General features: G+C 39.8%; 1 protein-coding gene across 1 annotated transcript; it reads left to right on the forward strand.

Annotated features, from left to right (window-relative positions):
• The first annotated feature begins 2,520 nt into the window (after positions 1-2,520).
• LOC102219749 lies at positions 2,521-19,066 on the forward strand. The gene is made up of 9 exons (XM_023340946.1): positions 2,521-2,864; positions 5,579-5,861; positions 6,156-6,674; positions 7,836-7,970; positions 9,134-9,308; positions 11,781-11,879; positions 14,528-14,619; positions 16,094-16,234; positions 18,780-19,066. Exons 1-9 carry the CDS (start codon positions 2,614-2,616, stop codon positions 19,032-19,034), a joined length of 1,950 nt encoding a protein of 649 aa, XP_023196714.1. The 5' UTR covers positions 2,521-2,613; the 3' UTR covers positions 19,035-19,066.
• The last annotated feature ends 1,350 nt before the right edge of the window (positions 19,067-20,416 follow it).

A 20,416-nucleotide genomic window follows, 5' to 3' on the forward strand; every position in this document is an offset into this window, starting at 1 on the left:
TGTGTGTGTGTGTGTGTGTGTGTGTGTGTGTGTGTGTGTGTGTGTGTGTGTGTGTGTGTGTGTGTGTTTGATTTAAAGACAACATTTTTATAAAGAGACATTGCAGGTTCGAACCCCGGTCCCTCCTTCTCTGGTGGCTGCCTCGGGAGGAGCATCCAGGGTCAAACATCTGGCCAAGTCAGTGTACAGGCTATGAAGCTTCAAGCAGAGCGATGTTAGCAGCAACATAAGGAGTTAGATCAGGGGTGGGCACTCCTGGTCCTCGAGGGCCGGTGTCCTGCAACTTTTAGATGCATCTCTACTTCAACACACCTGAGTCAAATAATGAGGTCGTTAACAGGACTCTGGAGAACTTGACTGCACTTAGGAGGAGATTCAGCTGTTGGATTCAGGTGTGTTGGACCAGGGAGACATCTAAGAGTTGCAGGACACCGGCCCTCGAGGACCAGGAGTGCCCACCCCTGAGTTAGATGATAAAAACATAACAGGAAACAAACAAAAAGCATTAAATGGATGCGGCAAAAATAATTTGCAGTACTTATGTAACGTCCACTAATAATCATGTATTAGTCTACTAGTCATTCCAGTTATTATGAGTCAAAGATAACTCTAACTCAGGGTCTCAGCAGTTTTCTAGAAGTTTTTTTTTCCAGATTAAAGGAGCATAAAAACTAAATCCTGCTTGTCCATGTTTGGTTCTGGTGAAGCAGAGTAGACTGGAACCACAAGACCTGAGTTCTCTGGAAAGTTGATGCGACTACAGATCTTTAATGCATTTTGATGCTAACCCATTCAGTGATTTGTCAACTAACCAAAGAATTTTAAAGTCTGTTCTCTGAGCTGCAGAGAGCCAGTGGAAGGTCTAGAACTGGGGTGATGCACTCTATTGTATCAGACAGCTGCACCTTGTCTGGTCCACTGTTTGTCACAGGTATTTGGGTCCTTCATCTCACCAATTTATGAGATGAAGGACTCGATGTGGTCTCGTTATGTTAGTTGAAACAACAGTTAAGTTATTTTCATCCAACAAAAACAAGCAGAAGCAAAACCTCAACCCACCAAGCACAAAAACCCACAGGACAAAAACAAAAACAGAGCAGCTCTAGAAAACACGCACAAACTGATTCTTTGACAGGGCTGCACAGTGAAGCAGGTGCATGGTCGCCCTGTTGTCTTGGGTGCGTCATGGATTCAAATCCCTGATTGGAGTCTTTCTCCATCTAGGTTCCACGTTCTCCTGCATGCATGCCTTCTCCCGGGTACTGCGGCTTGATCCCATAGTCCAAAAACCATGACCGTTAGGTCCATTAGTTCCTGAATTGTCCTAAGGTGTGAGTGTGTGTGTGCATGACGTCCTGTGTGTCTCTGTGTTGCCCTGGGCAACCTGTCCAGGATGTACGCCGCATCTTGCTCAATGACCGTTGGTACAGACGGTGGACGGATGAATGGATTGTTTGACAAAGTCAGACACACAAAATCTGTCCCTTGGTTCAGCTTCAGACTTTCTGCTTGAGAAAATAGAGGGATTTCTTGCAGCTGAAGCCAAACTCTGTTAAGAATAACAAATCCATTCGAGATATGATGTCTGAAAGCTACTGGACATTTGCAACTAGGAGCAGCAGCCTTCTACCTCAGGTGTATGGCAGGCCTGGTTAGAAGCACTGGTTTTACTATTTCAAATCGGAGCCTGGCCACACATGACTGCAGTTGTAGAAATACACCCCCAATTAGGGAATCAATTGTTTTTGTACATTGCTATAAATAAGCATTTCTTTTAGACAATTCTGAAAAGTAATCTAATTCATTTTTAGATTATTTTGTGACCAACGTGACTCAAAGATCTAATCAGTGAATATTGTAAAATTTTATATCTCTTATTAATGATAATAATAAAAATGTGTTTATTATTTTTTATTATTTATCAACTTTAAACTATTCTGAAAGCATCAAGACGGAGGTGCTTTCCCATCAAATTGTGGTAAATTGGTATGTTTGTTTTTACGTATGAAGACCCAGCTCCCTTTGGTGATGTTGAAGTGCCAGAGTCCAATTTATGGGCTTTTAATTACTGTCCATTTTATTCGTTTAATACACTGAGCAAATCGTTAAAAAAAGAGACCTGCATGAAAAAAACTCACCACTTTTTCAATTAGTTTAGTTTAATTAATTAATTTTTATATGTAACTCAACATTTGAAATGTAACTTTTTTATAAGACTTGTGTCAGTGTATAAAAACGGATTAAATTAAAGTAACGAAAATAGGCCTATTCTACTACTACTACTATTAACGGTAGTAGTAATACTACTACTACTACTACTACTAATAATAATAATAATAATAATAATAATAATAATAATAATAATAATAATAATAATAATAATAATAATAATAATACATAAATAAACAAAATAACAAAACTAATCATTTCATTTCAGAGAACGTACATCGATGGATATGTTGCACTACTAACGGTGAAAGTTGTGATTAAATAAGAAATAATAACCACGGTTACAAACATCATGTGTGATGTTCAGTGTGTTTTCGTTGTGCCGTTGAATGATGACCTGCTGTTGTAGTGACCAGATCGCGGTGGGCTGCGTGTTCCTGCCGCATGTTGGACCTGAGCCGCAGGTTGACAGCGAGGCGCTCTCCGGTAGTAAACTCGCCGGAGGAAGCGGATCTGCCTGGAGGACCAGCTGGAGGGAACGGCCTCATGTCGTCAACGCTGGGCCTGATGAAAAAGCAGCGTTTGGCCCCCGGGACTCTGTCCTCCGCGTCTCTGAAGAGGAGGCTGCTGAGGAAAAGGAGGAGAGTGGCCCCGGAGGTGCAGCGCTCCGCGGACAGCGATTGCGAGCCGTGCAGGTCAGACCCCGGCTGTTCACGCTGCTGGAAGTTGTCTATTTACAAAGTTAAGCCAGAAGTACGCACTTACTGAGCTCTGGTGTCTTAGTTATATATAAGTAAATAGAATCGAGTGATGTTAAACGCGCCTCTTCTTCGTTTTCATTAATCATCAGCAATTCTTCAGTCTTTGACACATTTAATTTGACACCATCTGATCATTCTGAGGAGCAGGTTTATTGTTGTTTTTGTAATGCCTTAGTTACTCTGGATCAGCAGTAAATTGGTTATGGCAGCTTTTACAAAACACATACATTTGTTTCCTTTCTATGAGTTGCATTTAAAAACAAAAACGGTTTTGCTGACAAAATAACTTCCCGAAGGACGAAGATCACCAAAGCTATACGTTTCTGAAAGGAAGGTGAACTACGGGTCATACAAAATCAATATAATTGTAATAGCAACCGAGGATCGGACCAATAGCACCAATAGCACCAATATATAGCAAACAAGAAAATACCACATTCAGCATCCAGGGGGCAGTGTGGTTCAATCAGCCTTCTCACTTAAAACAACAGAGAGCAAAAAAGGCCAGCAGTATTAGAAGTTAAAATTAAAGTTAAGGCTAGAATTTAAAACCATTTTGCATAGAACAAAAATAATAAGAAAAATAAACAGGTACTCCAGAGTTAATGTGATCATTTGGCATTGATGCTGCATCAAAGAAAATATAATTTTAAAAAATTGCAATTTGTTTACTATACACCATGTTCCAAATTATTATGCAAATTGGATTAAAGTGTCATAAAGATAATTTTTGTTGTGCTATTAAATTTATAGATGGTATTGTGTGTCAGGGCTCTTTGAATCACTATAATTAATTTCAGAGAGCTGGTTGATTAGTTTGTCTCATGAGCTCAATTAAAGGAAATCTACTTAAGAAGGATGTTCCACATTATTAAGCAGGCCACAGGTTTCAAGCAATATGGGAAAGAGAAAAGATCTGTCTGCTGACGAAAATCATCAGATAGTGTAGTGCCGTATGACAAGGTATGAAAACATTAGATATTTAACTAAAACTGAAGCGTTATCATAGTACTGTGAAGAGATTTGTGGCTGATTCAGAACAAAGATGGGTTTGTACAGATAAAGGCAGAATGAGGAAGGTTTCTGTTAGACAAATTCATCGGATTAAGAGAGCAGCTGTTAAAATGCCCTTACAAAGCAGCAAACAGTTATTTGAAGCTGCTGGTTCCTCTGGAACCTCAAGGTGGAGGATCCTCCAGAGGCTTGCAGTGCATGAACCTGCTATTGGGCCCCTAACCAGAGCTCACAAGCAGAAACGGTGGCAGTGGACCCAGCCATACATGAAGATTAATTTTCAAACAGACTTGTTCACTGATGACCGCTGTGCAACCCTGGATGGTCCAGCTGGACGCAGTAGTGGCTTGGTGGTGGATGGACACCACATCCCAACACGGCTGTGACATCAGCAAAGAGGTGGTGGAGTAATTTATTTGGCCGAAGTCATGAGGAGAGAATCATTGGTCGGCCCTTCAGAGTGCTGAAGGTGTGAAAATGACCTCAGCAAAGAATATGGACTTTCTGACTGATCACTTTCTTTCTTCACAAAGAAGAGCAAAATCATCTTCATCATGACAATGAATGCTGCAAGGAATACCACTGTGTCATTAGCTGCTATGGGCATAAAAGGGGAGAAACTCATGGTGTGGTCACCATCCACCTCTGACCTCTGACCTCAACCCTATTGAAAACCTTTGGAGTTTCCTCAAGCAGAAGATCTGAGGGTGGAATGCAGTTCATATCAAACCAGCAGCTCTGGGAAGGTTTTCTGACATTCAAAGAAATTCAAGCAGAAACTTTCCACAAACTCACAAGTTCAATGGATCAAGAATTGTGCTGTGATATCAAAGAAGGTCCTATGTTAACATGTAACTCAGTCTGTTGAGATGTTTTTGATTGAAATAGCTTTTGATTTTAGTACATATGGCCACTTAATGCTGCACATTCAAAGAATGACCGTTTGCAGTTCTTCATAATCCATAAAATGTTTAGAAAATCTGCTGTGCATAATAATTTGGAACAGAGCATTTTGACTTTCTTTATTTTTGAAATAATTACTGTTCTCATGGGGAGCTTTGTTCAGTAAAATTTGATTTATACTGTAATAGTTCATGACTTGAACATTATACTGACCATCATTTGCATTGACCATTTAAGAAAATCTGAGAATATATCACTTGCATAATAATTTGGGACACGGTGTATGTCATTTATGATCTGAGCAAAGGAGGGCTGATGTAGGTTAAAAGAATAGGGTATTGTAGCAATATTACTATTAATCTTTTTATATTTTCCTTTTTCAATGTTAAATGCTAGTTGGTAATGTACAAATTTATGATTGTAACTACATATCATAATATGTAGTTACATATACATATTAACTACAACTTGTACAAAAAGGTACAAGTTTTTTGTACTTCTCTTAGTCCAGTTTAGTCTCATCAAGTCTCATATAGTATCTTAGTCTCATCTCCCCTCAGACCACAGAGGGGAGATGAGAACCAAGCAAAACTGCACAGGCCAGGCTGTCCTCCAACACACCTGAATAAAAACAAAGACTTGTTACCAAACCTTTTTGACATGCTCAGGAGGTTTTAGATCTGAAGCATATTGGATCAGAAAATATAACCGGTTGTTTTTCTGCGTTTCAGATGTTCTGACTCTGGCAGCAGTCGCTCTGTTCGGCGGATTCTGACGGCCTGTGTCTTCTCCTTCCTGGCTCTACTTGGCTCTGTATCTCCAGACCTCAGCTCCAACTTTGACCTGCTCGATGCAACGGAGGCCGCGTATAGCGAACTGACTTCATGCAGGACCACAGGTCTGATGCAGCTCGTCAGTGAGCTTCAGAAGATGAGGCTTTTATTAGCCAAAGACATAAGCAATGAGACACTGGGGTCCGGTTCCCCAGCACTGGATCACCTCTGTGGTAAAATGGTGAACTACAGTAATAATCATAGACTTCACTGCAGTGCGGAGATGTCTGAATTTTGCCTTCAGATGAGGAGAAACATGCAGGCATTTCCACGTCCATCCTTGGATGGATCAGTTTTCACTCAACTCATAGAGAGACTGTTGACCATCTGGGGCTCAGTTGAAGTTGCTTTAGCTAAAGCCAAACAAAACCCTAACTGGGCAGATGTTCTTTCTGCCAGACTATTGGTGATCTTCACAGAACTAAACTACCAACTGATGCTCCACCATAACACCTTGACTCCTGCTGACTTCCAGCGCAGGTGGACCAACACTCTGTATCACCTGAGCTTATGCAGACTGATGACGGAGCGGCTGAATGACTGCTGGTCAGAGAACGTCGACCTCAAAGTAAACCTGAGTCTGGAAGCACAGCCGGTGCATATTCTGGACCCAAGTCCGTGGCAGATCTCTGGAGCAGGAAACAAGCTTCTTTCGGGGTCACACACTGGAATCCAGGCTCTCATAAAAACCCAGCAGTGCATCTTTGATCGCTCGTCGCTGGCTCTCCGGCTGGCATCTCGAGCTGTGTCTTCCAGCCTCAGCGTAAGGATCTGCCTGCTGGCTGTGGCGTGCCTCATTTATCCTCTGGTGATGTTTTCTTTCAAGGAGATGACAGAGTGGATCCAGGACTATGCTCGGAGCTTAAGGGAGAAAACCGAGGATCTGAAACGCCAGAGGAAGCTGGCTGAAGATCTGCTGCACCAAATGCTGCCAAAGTCAGTCGCCAAGCAGCTCAGGAAACGCAAGCAGGTTGAAGCCGAGAGCTATGAAAGGGTAAGGGAAACAGCAAGTTATCAGAATAATAAAAATGTATGAAAACATTCTTTGAAAATGCCTTTGAAAGTCCTTTTTAAGAAGGCACACTTCTAAGTTTCAGACTTTCCTATAAACTACAGTTGTGTTTTTGACCTTGGGAAGAAGCCAGAGCACTTGGACAGAACTCTGCATGGAGAGGGAGAACGTGGGAACTCCATGCAGAAAGACCCCAGGTTAGGATTCAAACCCAGGACCTTCCTCCTGCAAGGCAGCAGATGCTACCAACTGCTTCACTGTGTAGCCCCACCATTATCTCATCTCCCAGAAATAGAAATAATATATTGTTTAAATAGCTGTTTATGAAACTAAACCAGTCATCACTTTTCAAAAGTGATGGAAAAAGTTGGAGATACTATGTGATACTATAAGTACTTCTGTTGTCCTACACCGTTCACATGGAGCTGCAGACTTCATTAAGAACAGATCTACATCTGCTCTCCTCCTCTGTCACTCTTTGGCCAAAGCTGCTACGAGGAGGTTACATCTGCAAGATGTGCAAACACCCTGACTGAACGTGTGTGTTTGTTGCCTTTGTTGCTATTGTTGGTGTAATTACCTGTAATTGCCCCGTTGCATATTCATGTGGAGATAAAACACGTTGTACAGGTGAAATTGGGTCTGGCGTATTGAAGAGGTCTGAAGCAGCTGGACCAAAAAGCCTTACGGCGGCGAGGTGGGGGTCTGGGCAGCTTAAAATGATCAGGAGGGTTTTCCGCGTCGAACTCACTGAAAAGACAAAATGCTGCTCTGATATGGAAATGTAGTTGCAGACTCTCAAACTGCCCACGTTACTTTTAGCAGATATGGAGGAAACTTTGATGCTGATTCCACAGATTTAGTTCATTCTCTTGTCCACTCGTTCAATGCAGAGAATGTCATTTTCTACTGATAGAGGCGGTGCGGACTATATTCTGATGAGTTGTAGCAAATGTTCTCACCAAAATTTCTCTAAATAAAATCTCACTTCAGCTCAAACCCTGAACATCAATAATAAAAGGAAACGCATAAATCAATATTATCTATTATATTTCTGTTACCTCACCCTGTGAGGCTGACACAATAGGAGAAGACAAGCCGATATGTTGTGACGGAGCAAACGTTTTCTCTCTTGTTTTCCAGGTCACCATATTTTTCTCAGATATTGTGGGCTTCACATCTATCTCAGCATCTTGCACCCCTCTGCAGGTGGTGGAGATGCTCAACAACCTGTACATGTGCTTTGACACTCGCATTGATTCCTATGATGTCTACAAGGTAACAAACCCACGCCAACAGAGCACGTTTCTGTAAGTCTGAAGCTTTCCATCAAGACATCCATACCATCTCTTTAAAAAAGAGCTCTTGATCAATAGCACTCCAGTCTGCCTGGAGGTGTTTTAAAGTTTTCGTTGAACTTTGGCTAATTTTTCTTTGGTTAAATCCCTGTCTGTACAGTTGAGTTGTTTTATTTATCTTACTTTAGTGAAGTAAAATGGAAAAAAAAAGTGTCCAAAGTTGGACTTAGTCCCTGTGCATGTCAGACTCCACCAGCATTGTCCCTGGTTTCACATTCAGTTTTCTTGCTTTGGTCTTCATAGACAGGATCTCAGGGATGTGAGGATTTGATTTTTCTGTCTGTTAATTTAAGTTTCTGTGTTTTGTTGAGTCTCCTGTTGTCCCACCTACCCTTGATTGCTCCCAGCTGTGTCTCGTGTTCCCTGATCACCCTCTGTGTACTTAAATCCACCTATGTCTCTTGTTTCCTTGTCGGGTCCTCGTCTAGTCTGTCGCTAGTTGTGTTTCCTGTCAGTTGCTACCAGTGTGAGAGTCTTTGCCGTTGCTTTGACCTGTGCTGCCTGGATTATTGTGTGTATTTCTTCATTAAATCATCATCTACTCTTTGTACCTGGGTCCACCGCATCCACCTCACCACCTCACCGCGACACACCATGACAAGTGAGAGGAGGATGTCTGGGTTGGCAATCTGCAGGGTCTCGTCTTTACTTCTAGCCGATGATGTGGTTATGTTGGCTTCTTCAGGTTACGACCATCATTGCACACTGGAGCAGATCATCACTGAATGTAGAGTGGTTGGACTTAGTCTTAGAGGTATTGCAAGGAGTTTGATCACCTGGGGGAACATGGAGTGGAGCTTCAACTCTTCTACATCAAAAGGAGTCAGCTGAGGTTTCTTGGTGATGTTGCAACAGGGGGAGACCAACAATTTACTAGATTGTTCTGCCCAGAGAATGCCTGGTACTAACCAGGATGAGCTGGGAAGCTGTGCTTGGAGAAGAGATGTCTAATGTCTTCTAGGAGCTGTTATGTACAGATGGCAGACTACAGAAACTGCATTGCAATCATTTCCTGTTTTGTCTTTAATCAAGAAACTTTTTCCCCATGTCATTTGAATGAATTTAATGGAATGCTCTAACAAGGTGGAGACAATCGGAGATGCCTACATGGTGGTGAGCGGTCTACCTGAGAGAAACGGTGACAAACACGCAGATGAGATTGCCAAGATGGCGCTGGACCTGTTGGCGGCGGTCAGGCAGGTGTCCATCCCTCACATGCCCAACGAGAGGCTGCAGCTCCGAGCTGGCATTCACACAGGTCAGAGGAGCTCCACATGAGACTGCAAGGTCCAACACATCATTCTGGCTTTGTTAGAGTATCAGCCAATTACATTTCAACAATGTGGCGGTTCAGAGTGCTTTACATCATGAAAACATAAAAACATCATAAACACAATTGTGAAACCAGTAACAGACATTGCATTTTGCCAAGTGCCATCATTATAATCATCAATACAAATCAAATATTTTGGTCCATATTCCATTTATTATGGTTCAAAAGCTCTAACCGGGGGGGTTTTAAGCCTCGCATTTTAAGGAACTCAGTGTTACAGCTGTTTTGCAGTTTTCTGGTAGTTTGTTCCAGACTTGAGATAAACAGAAGCTGCATGTGGATGTTTGGTTCTGGCTCTGGGGAATAAAGCCAGTAGTTTTATTTGTAGAGCTTTAGACTGAGATAATTCCAGTTGGTTTTCTAGAGCTCGGTTTTGTTTTTCATGAAATGTACATTTCTATTATTTCCAGCGCCTTGAAAAAAACATGACACTGAGGCTTATTTGGGACAACAACGTGCTGTAATGTGTTCTATGTTCAGACCAGCAGCTCCATCTCTCTGAGGTTCAACCTGTACCGTATTCAGATGTGTTTGCAATCAAGACAGCATAACTAGATTAATTCACAGTGAAGCAAAAAGATAGCTCACTAAAAATAAAGCTGATCTGGAAGTATGTTCATTTTATTGTCTGGCATTTTATTTTCTTCATTTAAATAAATTATTCAAAATCTCAATTAAAAGTTGTTGTTTTTTTAGTGTTTTTAAGCTATTTAGATATTTTCTGTTCTCAGCCTTCCTTTCTAATCTTAACCTAATCTTGACACCTTTTCTTATTTTGTAGTGCACTGACTGACAAAATGTAAATTTGGGGCGCTTATAAAATGTTTTCATTTCCAGTTTATTTAAATCCAAATTACAACAATAATACAATAATTATTGTTACATGTGTTGTTTTTTGAGCTGTGTGGAGTGTCTATGTGGTTATATGTCTTTCATATGGATTTGTAATATTTAGAAGTAAGTTTTGCTGTACACACGAGCTGCACAGCAGCACAGCTCTGTTACCTTGCTGCAAAAAGGCCGTGGGTCTGAATCCTGGCCTGGAGTTTGCATGCCCTCCCTGTGCCTGTGTGGATTCTCTATGGGTACTCCGGTTTCCTCCCACAGTCCAAAAACATGACTGTTAGGTAAATGTGTCTCTCTATATTGTCTTTAGGTGTGACTGCGATAAAATATGTGTGTACATTTGTTTGTAATACCTTGTGGGACCATTTTTCTGACATACTATGTTGTGGGGACCCACTGTTTCTTGTGGGGACCAAGCAAATGCTGTTTTTGGGTCAGGGGTTAGATTTAGGACTAAGGTGTGAATTGAATTTTGGTTAGAGTTAGGTATGTAATGGATAGGGTTACGGTTAGGATAAGGTTTCCCTAACCCATATCCTACATTTCTACATTTAGGCTGTAGAAATGACTGGTAGTCAAAGGAATGTTCCCACACAAATAGCCACGCAAACATGTGTGTGTGGTGGGGGCATGTGTGTGGGGGAGGGTGTGTGTGTGTGTTGGCCTGCGATGGATTGGTGACCTGTCCAGGGTGTTCCACAACTCTGTAAGGATAAGCAGGTATAGACCATGGATCAAAAAAGATATTTATTGGGGAGGATTTTTTTTCTTTTTGATTGTGATATATTTGTGATACATTCATTTACAAGAAAAAAGTTACTACATACTACACAAAAAGGATCAAATTCAATTAGAATTCCTACTTGTTTTTCTCTTTATTTTTTGTAACTTCATACTGTCTAAATAAAGTTGAATTGACTCTAAAATCCCAGAGAAACCAATATTCAGCTGAACCCACAGCGCCATCTAGAGGAAGTGCTGTGGGTTCAGCTGATCAGTTGAAAGTTTTAGTGTGTTCATGTGTATGTGTGGCCTTGGATTTGCTACAGTGTAAGAACCATTTCTCCAACAAATATTACTCTGCAAGGACTGATTGCTCCTTAGGTGCTGTTTTGAGGTTAGAAGTTAGATTTAGGACTGGATTAAGGTGTGATTTGAGTCTAGGTGTGCACTGGTTATGGTTAAGGTTGGAGTAAACGTTAGGAGTAGGCTATAGAAATGAATGACAAATGAATGAAATCACAGAAACGTAAAAAACAAATAAATAAATGAGGTGTCATGTTCAGCACTGAATGGGATGTGAAGCTTAACATCCAGAATCTCAGGAAGATGAAGTAACATGTAACACAATATTATTCCTACTATTGCCTGTTTGGGATGTTCTAAACATCACTTCCTTATTTGAGAGTGATTGCATCAAATTAGTTTGAAATCTATTTAAATTCTTCTGTTTTATTTCTGTGTTCTGGTTGTATTGGTACCTGATTGTTGACCTTACAATTTAAGCTCCAAAGCAAAACGGAAAGCAATTTGTATTTTTTGGCTCCATAGGTCCATGTGTGGCAGGAATTGTGGGCTACAAGATGCCGAGATACTGTTTGTTTGGAGATACGGTCAACACTGCCTCAAGGATGGAGTCCACCAGCCTGCGTGAGTCCTCAGTAATAATTAAATAAACCTTTACAGCTCTTAAAGAAAATTAGATTTTTAAATATCCTGCCCACAACTTGCTTTTCCTGCTCTTCTATAATGATGATTATGTTAAGGCCCTTGCTGTGCACTGCCATGCTGCAACTACCACAAATGAACTTTTCAGAAGACTATTTTACACGAGAGAATATTTTACACCAGCATACATTTCAAGTAGTTGATTTTATTTAGGTTGGTATTAACAGCAACCTAAAAAGTTTAACTTAAACCAAATATAGCAACAAAAAAGAAGCTAATCTACCCCAACGTAAGAGGAAAGAGATCCATTCTGACAGTTTGAGAAGCAGAGAACTACATAAAACCTTTACACTATGTTGTTTCACTAATTGAAGGACCCAAAGTCTGAATCTTTTCTCCCACCTACAGAATAATCCACAAAGCTTTACTAACAGAAATCTCATATAAAAAACAAAAACTGAAATCGTTATGTAACTCTAAAAAAGAAAACCAATCTGGGTTTAACATTGGTTCTCACTGAATCTATTGCAAATACAAATGACACGATTACATTTTGTTGTAAAACAGAACAGAAGAAGACTATTAATTAACCATTTTAATCCCTTTTTTCCCCCTGCAATATGCATTTCAATCCTTGGACTTCCCTAACACATGATATTTATGAATTATTACATTTTATGTTGGTTATGTTCAGGGGCGCTGTACAGTATAAGGGGGAAAAGTTATGACAATTCTAAGGGCCTCTGACCAACAGGGGTCCCTCCTGAAATAAAAAAAAAAATTTGGGGCCCTGTCAATTACAAAATTAATTATATTGTATTTTCGAAGATTGTTTTTAGCAGTAAAAATTTAATGTTCCCACTCCCAGACCAAAAAACACACATCCATATTTGCCCTGAACCCTGGATCTGCATGAAATAGTTTGTTCCTGCTTGGCGCGCCTGACGGTGACGATGTTCAGCAGCAGTCAGTGGAAAACAAGAACGACTGTGACAGTTACTTTGCTACTAAGAATAATTATGAAATCAGGTTTTCAAATAAATAAAAAAAATAGAGAGAGGGAGAGAGAGAAAAAGGCAAGAGTGTTAATTTAATTTTTTGTCAGGGGGCTCAAGATTCCTTGGTTATGTTAGTGAAAATGTAGGTTTTATATTAGGCAACAATTGTTGAAAAATAGAATGGTTACAAGAGTGTTCAGAAATATCTTAGATACATAAAAGATTCAATGCCACATCCAGCAGATGTCATAGTCTCAATGAGCCGAGTGACCTTTGACCTCATTTGGTCATTTCATCAATGAGGCAAAGTCAGGTGAAAATGTTAGTATGAACAAATCTGCCTCCGGGAGGAAATTCTCCCTGTTCCACCAGACCAAGCAGTACACCTTGGCCCTGTCCTAAACTAGTTTCAGGCGTGGCGTCATCTTGTAGTGATCATTCAGTGCAAAGGCCCCACTTTGTGGAAAGGATCACCTATTGGGGCAGTGAAATAGGGGAGGGTTTCAACTGTGGGATGTAGAAGACAATATTTTGAGGTTCCTTCAGGTCTAGAAAATCTTAAACATCTTACAGTTATAAGCTGTGTGGGAACAGCAAGGCACATAGAATAAACAGGCAAACCATGGACACACAGCACAGTGCTGTCTATGTATTATGCTAGCTGCAACAATTGTTGCCATGCTTACATTCACTCTTCTTATGATCAAAATATGGATGAATGGATACAATTTTCTTTATACATCAGTAGAAGACACTTGAAAGAACATATGTTCAAAATATTTGTTTATTTAAATATTTTGCTGACTTCCTCTTGTACAGGTTTGTGTACCTCCAGCGTTACAGGCAGGAAGTAAAGAGGTCTGGTCATGTGACCTTTCACACTAGATACATGAAATTGATATTGCTTAGAATAGACACTATTATTTTATTTTAAAACTTCAATTAGCTGCCAAAAGTCAAAACAATTCTTCTAGAGCTTCCAGAAGTTAGAAAAAATGTCTGGCAACAATTGTTGCCGGTGGGATTAAATAGGTTAATCCACTAAAATAACAATTATTAATTGTAGATCGAGCAGGAGGCTAACTTCAACACCATCTAACATACTGTAGGTGTTACAGCAAAAACATACATAACAACTGCAAATACCATGTAGTTTTATTTTTATTCACTGATTACTTGTAACCGTTGAATTCTTAACCAATAGTTTCTAATACCTCCTTTTCCAAATTGTACAAGTGCCTATAACAGCAATAAATAATCAACACTGTAAATACTTGACTACAATAATATTTAAAAAATATACTCTGTTAGATATTTCTCATCAAAATCTTTTTCTATAATTCCATTAAAGCTAGAGATGTTGACTGATTTTGCACTGATGTGGAAGATCAGATAAGTTGTGTTTCTACAAAAAAAACGACAACAAATATTTCAGGTAACTCAGGCACATGCCTATAATTTACAAAGTACTGCATGTTTACAATGTTCTTTCAGGTATATTGCAAAGACATAATATTAGTTCCCTTATCAATCGCACCGCAAAAAGCTTAAGCTTTGCAGAGAAGCACCTAGGAATCTGCTTAGAGCTAAAACTGTTGCTCCAAATGTATTTCATATGTTTTCCTGTTCCAGCTCAGAAAATCCACACCACTTCAGAAACCTATTTGGCTTTGATGAAGGACAACGCCTATGAGCTGCAGCTACGTGGAGAGATCGAGGTTAAGGTAATGGATACAAACCAAGCTCTCAACTTTTAAAATTGTCTTTGTGAAATTTTACAATCTTCATATTTTTTTCAATCTGCTTGGAAAATAATACACAGTGAAAACATGAATCTCTAGTTCTACTTAAAGGAAAATTCAGTACATTTTCAAATGATGGACTGTAGGTATGGTGAAGATGAGTGGGGCCTTTTATTTAATTCAAATCAAATATCCCCACTCAGTCTGTCTGTGAAGAAACCCAACAGATATTATATTGAATATATTACTTTAAATACAGTGATAATGGAGAGAAATTGTAAATCGACTGAACTTATAAAGTACCTTTCAAGTCATATTGACCAAGACTTATGACACCAAGACAACAAATGTACACTGGAGTTACATTTTTACACTGATTGGTTGGCAACTTCGCGTTAAGTGGCTTGCTCAGGGGCACATCAATATGTGACAGGAGGAAGATAAGAGTCAAACCAACAACCTTCCTGTTGTAACACAGCTCCTCCACCCACTGAGCCACAGTTATCCCTAAAACACAAAGTTCTTAAACAGTTTATGTATCAGAAAATGATTTTTTAAAAATATTCTGGTTCTCAATGAGTCTTAAAATTAGGTAAAGAGAATATTGGATGGGGCTGCACAGTTGGTAGCACTGTTGCCTTGCAGCAAGAAGGTCCTGGGTTCGATTCCCGGCCCGGGGTCTTTCTGCACAGAGTTTGCATGTTCTCCCTGTGCATGGTGGGTTCTCTCCGGGTTCTTCGGCTTCCTCCCACAGTCCAAAAACATGACTGTCAGGTTAATTGGTCTCTCTAAATTCTCCCTAGGTGTGAGTGTGTGTGTGCATGGCTGTTTGTTCTGTGTGTCTCTGTGTTGCCCTGCGACAGACTGGCGACCTGTCCAGGGTGACCCCGCCTCTCGCCCGGAACGCTAGCTGGAGCTTGTCCTCTAAGGACAAGAGTGTTAGAAAAATGGATGAATATTGGATGGACAACAACAGAAGATTAATTATTCCGTTTAAATGTTCAAAATTTTACCTGAAACAAAGACACATTTTGTGAAGAACTAAGTCCTCCTCCATGACTCAGTACCATATAAAACCATCTATACGAACAGGAACTGGCCAAAAATCTCTATGTTGTTCTCATCTGTTAAAAGGACACTGTTGCTCAAGTTCTGTTGCGTGATTAAACGCAATTCTGCAAACCCAATTGTTTTTGTTTTTTTGAAGGAAGAAGTATTTTGCTAGCAGCATCTAGATTCTAGGTGCTACTTCTCTCATTCAGCAAGCAATAACATGGCTCTCTCAATACTTTCACTTTGTGATAATTAAAGTCAACTCATACAACAAAGTGAAACCTTGTTTCTCATGGTTTCTCGCAATCAGTGTAGTTATTTTAATGTAAACATTTGATTTCAGTGCTGTCTAGCAAATTGTTTAGCCAGTATTCATCACTTGCACCCATCACTCTCCTGTCAGGGCAAAGGCAAAATGAATACATATTGGCTTGTTGGCCATAAGAGCTACAGCGTGCAGAATGACAGTCTGGTTTGCAACTGGAATCCCAACATGGCCAGAAAGAAGAAGACGGTGGCTGGCAGTCAGGCCTCTGTAGGGAACGTGAGTATTAATGTCTTCAGATTGTTCGGTTGGCACTCTGACATGTTGTCTCACAATATGTGCATCTCTTATTTATTTACAAGTAGAGAGGACTATTTGTTATCAACATGCATGGTAGCCTGAAAAGAAAACAACAGATCTGATCTTACTGGTGGTGTTCTCCCAACAACCATTTCTGTCACAGTGAAACTTTACAAAATGTGTCCAATAAACACTTAATTTATTGGACATTTCAGCGGCTGAAATGTCTAACTTACAGACATTAAAATGTGTTAAAGTTCTATATATTTGAGCTGTAACTCATAATTGAAGAATATACAGTACAGACCAAAAGTTTGCACACAATCTCATTGAATTCAATGAGAAAGTGTGTCCAAACTTTTGGTCTGAACTGTATATCTTTAGTTTGTGTTTACCAATAACTTTCATTTGCACAAAGTTGACAGCCTGAACAGTTATGTTTTGTATCCCTCTATCCTCCAGCAGTTACTGTATAACCAGGGGTGAAACACCGGTCCGGTCCGGTCCGGTACTGCGTACCGCTAAAGGATTTTTGAGCCGGTCCGGTACCGGGAGAACGGCTGCAATAAAGCCGTCATTCAGAACTGCTGCACTTCCGAGTCAGACTAGATGTGCTAGCAATAGACGGACCAAAACACGAGTTAATCCGTTTATAAAACGCATTTTATTTTATTTTTTTATTATTCCTAAATATTTCTCTCTCTTCTCCCCTCCACCTCCTCAACCCTCCCGGACCCCGTAGCTTTCGTCAGCAGTCTTCAAACTTTCTCCCCGATGTTCATCGTCTGTGCTTGTTGCAAAAATGTCCCAATTAAAAGCAAAAGAAGAACATCTAGTTGTGTTTCATGTTATTTTTGCTCAATTAAAACAACATAGCACACCTCGAAAACAGATGTTTATTAGCTTATGCCCGGAAATATCACTGGTATTAAACGATAACGTAGCCTATTGTACGAGCGCCTTTCTCTAAAAGATGGTGGCTGGCTGCTGATTGGACTTGGTGCGTTTGATTTATGGACGGGGACATTTTACACAGGCGGTCCACAGACATAAAAAATGCCGCTTGCGCTGGGACAGGACGAACAATAAATCGCTTATCATTTATAAACTTTAAAATATAAACCGGGAAAACACCGCAGGACAGTGAATTATTTTAATTCAACGAAACCAAAACCTGATAAAAAGTGCAGAAAACAATGATATGTTCAAAGGAAAAGAAAGTGATGCCGAAGTTATTTATAAAAAAAAAATTGCATTGAAATACTATTAAGAGTAACAAGTACCTCATTACAATTTTACTTTAGTTACTTTGTGATGAGCAAATGTTCTGCTCTTCACAAAGAAAATAAGAACAAATTGGTCTCAAATTGTTTTGATTTAAAGGAGCACATTTATATATATATATATATATATATATATATATATATATATATATATATATATATATATATATATATATATATATATATATATATATATATAAAAGCAAAACAAGATATTATGTGTATTTTTAATGAGACATTAATTTCCAGTATTTTAAGTCAGATGCTGTTTGTTACTTCTATCTAATAGTTTTAACAAACCGACTCCAAACTAAGCACCTGATGTTCTGTTTTCAGTTTTCGTCAATGCAAATTATGACCACAAGTATCTGATAAAATATACATTTGTTGTTCAAATATTAACGTTTACAATGCCTTAAGTTCAGCGAGAGCTTTTCGTTTTCTCAGAGGTTAACTTGATGGGTTGTGCTGTCTGTCTTCCCATTGATGCAACTCCATGAGATCTTTTCTCCCCTCCCCTCCAGGGGGTCTTTTTGTGGGCTCCCTACGAAAGTAGTCTGACAGGAAAGGGGGAAGTAGAGGGGAGAAGACATGCGGCAAATATCGCCGGGTCCGGGAATCGAACCCGCGACGGCCGCGTCGCGCTATCCCCTACGCCACCACAGCACGCCCCAAATCCATGAGATCTTAATACAAACCCAGCCAAAAGATCAGTGCAGCTTTTTTTTCTGGTATTTTCTTACGTTTTATCTTTACTCATTAATGGATATGATTTCAAATGTAACCGAGTAACTTTATTCATAACAAATTCAAGGGAAAGGAAAAGTTCAGGTTTTGTAAACAACCTAAAGGACAAATTAGACAAACTGTAATAACATCAATAAATATAGATGTAACTAATTACTTTCCACCCCGTAAGGCAGAATATATATTTGTTTCACATTGTGAAGTGCTTCTACTTTCTGCGTTATCCATACAGGGACTGTATGGATAACGCAGTAAAAATATTAGTGCAGTAAAATATTAATGTTTTTTATTTCTTTTGGTTCACACAATGAGCCCCTGACAATTTTCATCACAGTACCGGCAAGAATTGAAAACTACTTTCACCTCTGTGTATAACTCAACCTAGAAAATAAACTTTTTTGGTAATGGACATTGCAGATGTTGTAACTGATTGCTCTCAGTTTTTTATCACTCTATACCTTATCTTTGTTACTGAAACTTGTACATCTGTGCAGTCGTCTGTCACGGTGCAGAGCCTCAGCGACACGCCCGTTTCCCTTCGCTCTTCAGCGCTGAACCAAACGCCCAAGATGCCTCGGACAGAGAGGCTCAGTCTGAGCGTGGCCGCTCAGATGGAGCCGTACGGGGGAAGCTACGGGACCCTGGGCTCCATGATTGGGGGCCTCCAGGGTGGAGACGAAAGTCCAGTTACCAGCCAGCGGAGTGGGCTCAAACCAGACCTGTTGCCTGGTTCTCACCAGCAAATGTGACTTTATCGCTGTTGTGTCCATTGAAATGTAATTCCAAGAAAAATTAGTTTGCAAATTATGTTAAAGTTTTATTATGGAAAAAGAATATCATAATAAAATTATTTTTTTGCACTTAGAATTCAACAGTACTTTCAACTTGAATATTTTGTCCCGCGTGTTTGGCATTGATTGGAAGATATATGTCTGGACAAGAATTTGGTAAATGGCTTTAAACTTGTATAATGCTTTATCAAGTCCAGAGGACCCCAAAGTACTTGACGCAATAGTCTCAGTCGCAATTTTAGTGACAAAATTGGTAGAGTTTGTTTAGACTGGTCGGTTGTCTAGGTTTTTAAGGCCTGGCTTTTAAGGATAGTTCACAAAAGCGAAATTGTGCTGAGCTTGCATCTTTTGAAAGGACATTATTTGTGTGCAGTGTTCCAATATCATGTTGGATCACACAGTTTTGAACTGTTCGAGCCAACATGCCACTGGCATATTAAGGTAATTTGGTTAGGAGAATGCAGAAACCAACCATGGCACAATCCTTTCACAAACCAAGAAAGACTGCTCCAATATCAACCAGCTGGAGGTCGAGGTGACCGGTCTGGCTCCTTTGAGAAGATATGTTTGGCAATGTTGGAACTGAGAATATGATCAAAGTTTTAAACCAGGAATTTGGCCACATATCCAGTAATGTGAAGAACTCTGGAGACAGCTGATCAGAGGAGCGATCCAGGAAGGTTGTTCCAGCCTGCCTTAGGGAAATGCTCTGTAAGAGCTTATTAGAACCAACTCTCAGAATAAAAGGGGCGTTTAACATTAAAAACTGAGGAAAGATATGCTTAGAAAGCTCCTCTCAAACTATTTTGGTTAGTTTTTGTTTTGCCAAGATACTTCAAGAGAGCTGCCTGTAGTAAGCACTTTATACAGTGCTAAGTCCAGAGGACCACAAAGCACTTTAGGCTACATTCAGTCACATTTACAAGCAAGTTACATTGTAGCCATGGCTGCAACTGGGGGCAAGCCAGGCTGCCATGACCGCAGCTGGGCCCTCTGAGGATATCACCTTTTTTCCTTTGGACTTAGTCTTTCTTTTGTTTTTATATTGCACTAATGTGGGCTTTGTTAATCTAAAGTTATTATTGAGCCTTTTTTTTTTTTATTTTTTTTTAAAAAGGCAATTAATGCTTGCTTTTTATATGGCTGACAAAACTGAGCAGGTTCCCCTAGATTTTCCATTGCCGCACAACAAAGTTAACTTTGGTTTTGAATGAAGTGGAATTAAGATTTAGTTAATTATACACACACTTGAAAGTTTAACTAGATGGGTGTGTGTGGTAGAATCAGAGGCCTTATGTGCTGAAGTGGAGAGCAGACATGGTGTTTATGTTTCTTGAAAA

Source organism: Xiphophorus maculatus, chromosome 1 (assembly GCF_002775205.1).
Source record: "Xiphophorus maculatus strain JP 163 A chromosome 1, X_maculatus-5.0-male, whole genome shotgun sequence".
Classification (NCBI taxonomy): Eukaryota; Metazoa; Chordata; class Actinopteri; order Cyprinodontiformes; family Poeciliidae; genus Xiphophorus; species Xiphophorus maculatus.

Coding starts and splice junctions, on each gene's coding strand:
- LOC102219749 (XM_023340946.1), top strand. CDS start 2,614: ATGTTGGACCTGAGCCGCAGGTTGACAGCGAGGCGCTCTCCGGTAGTA. Junction 2,865..5,578: donor AGCGATTGCGAGCCGTGCAG/GTCAGACCCCGG, acceptor TCTGCGTTTCAG/ATGTTCTGACTCTGGCAGCA. Junction 9,309..11,780: donor CCGAGCTGGCATTCACACAG/GTCAGAGGAGCT, acceptor TTGGCTCCATAG/GTCCATGTGTGGCAGGAATT.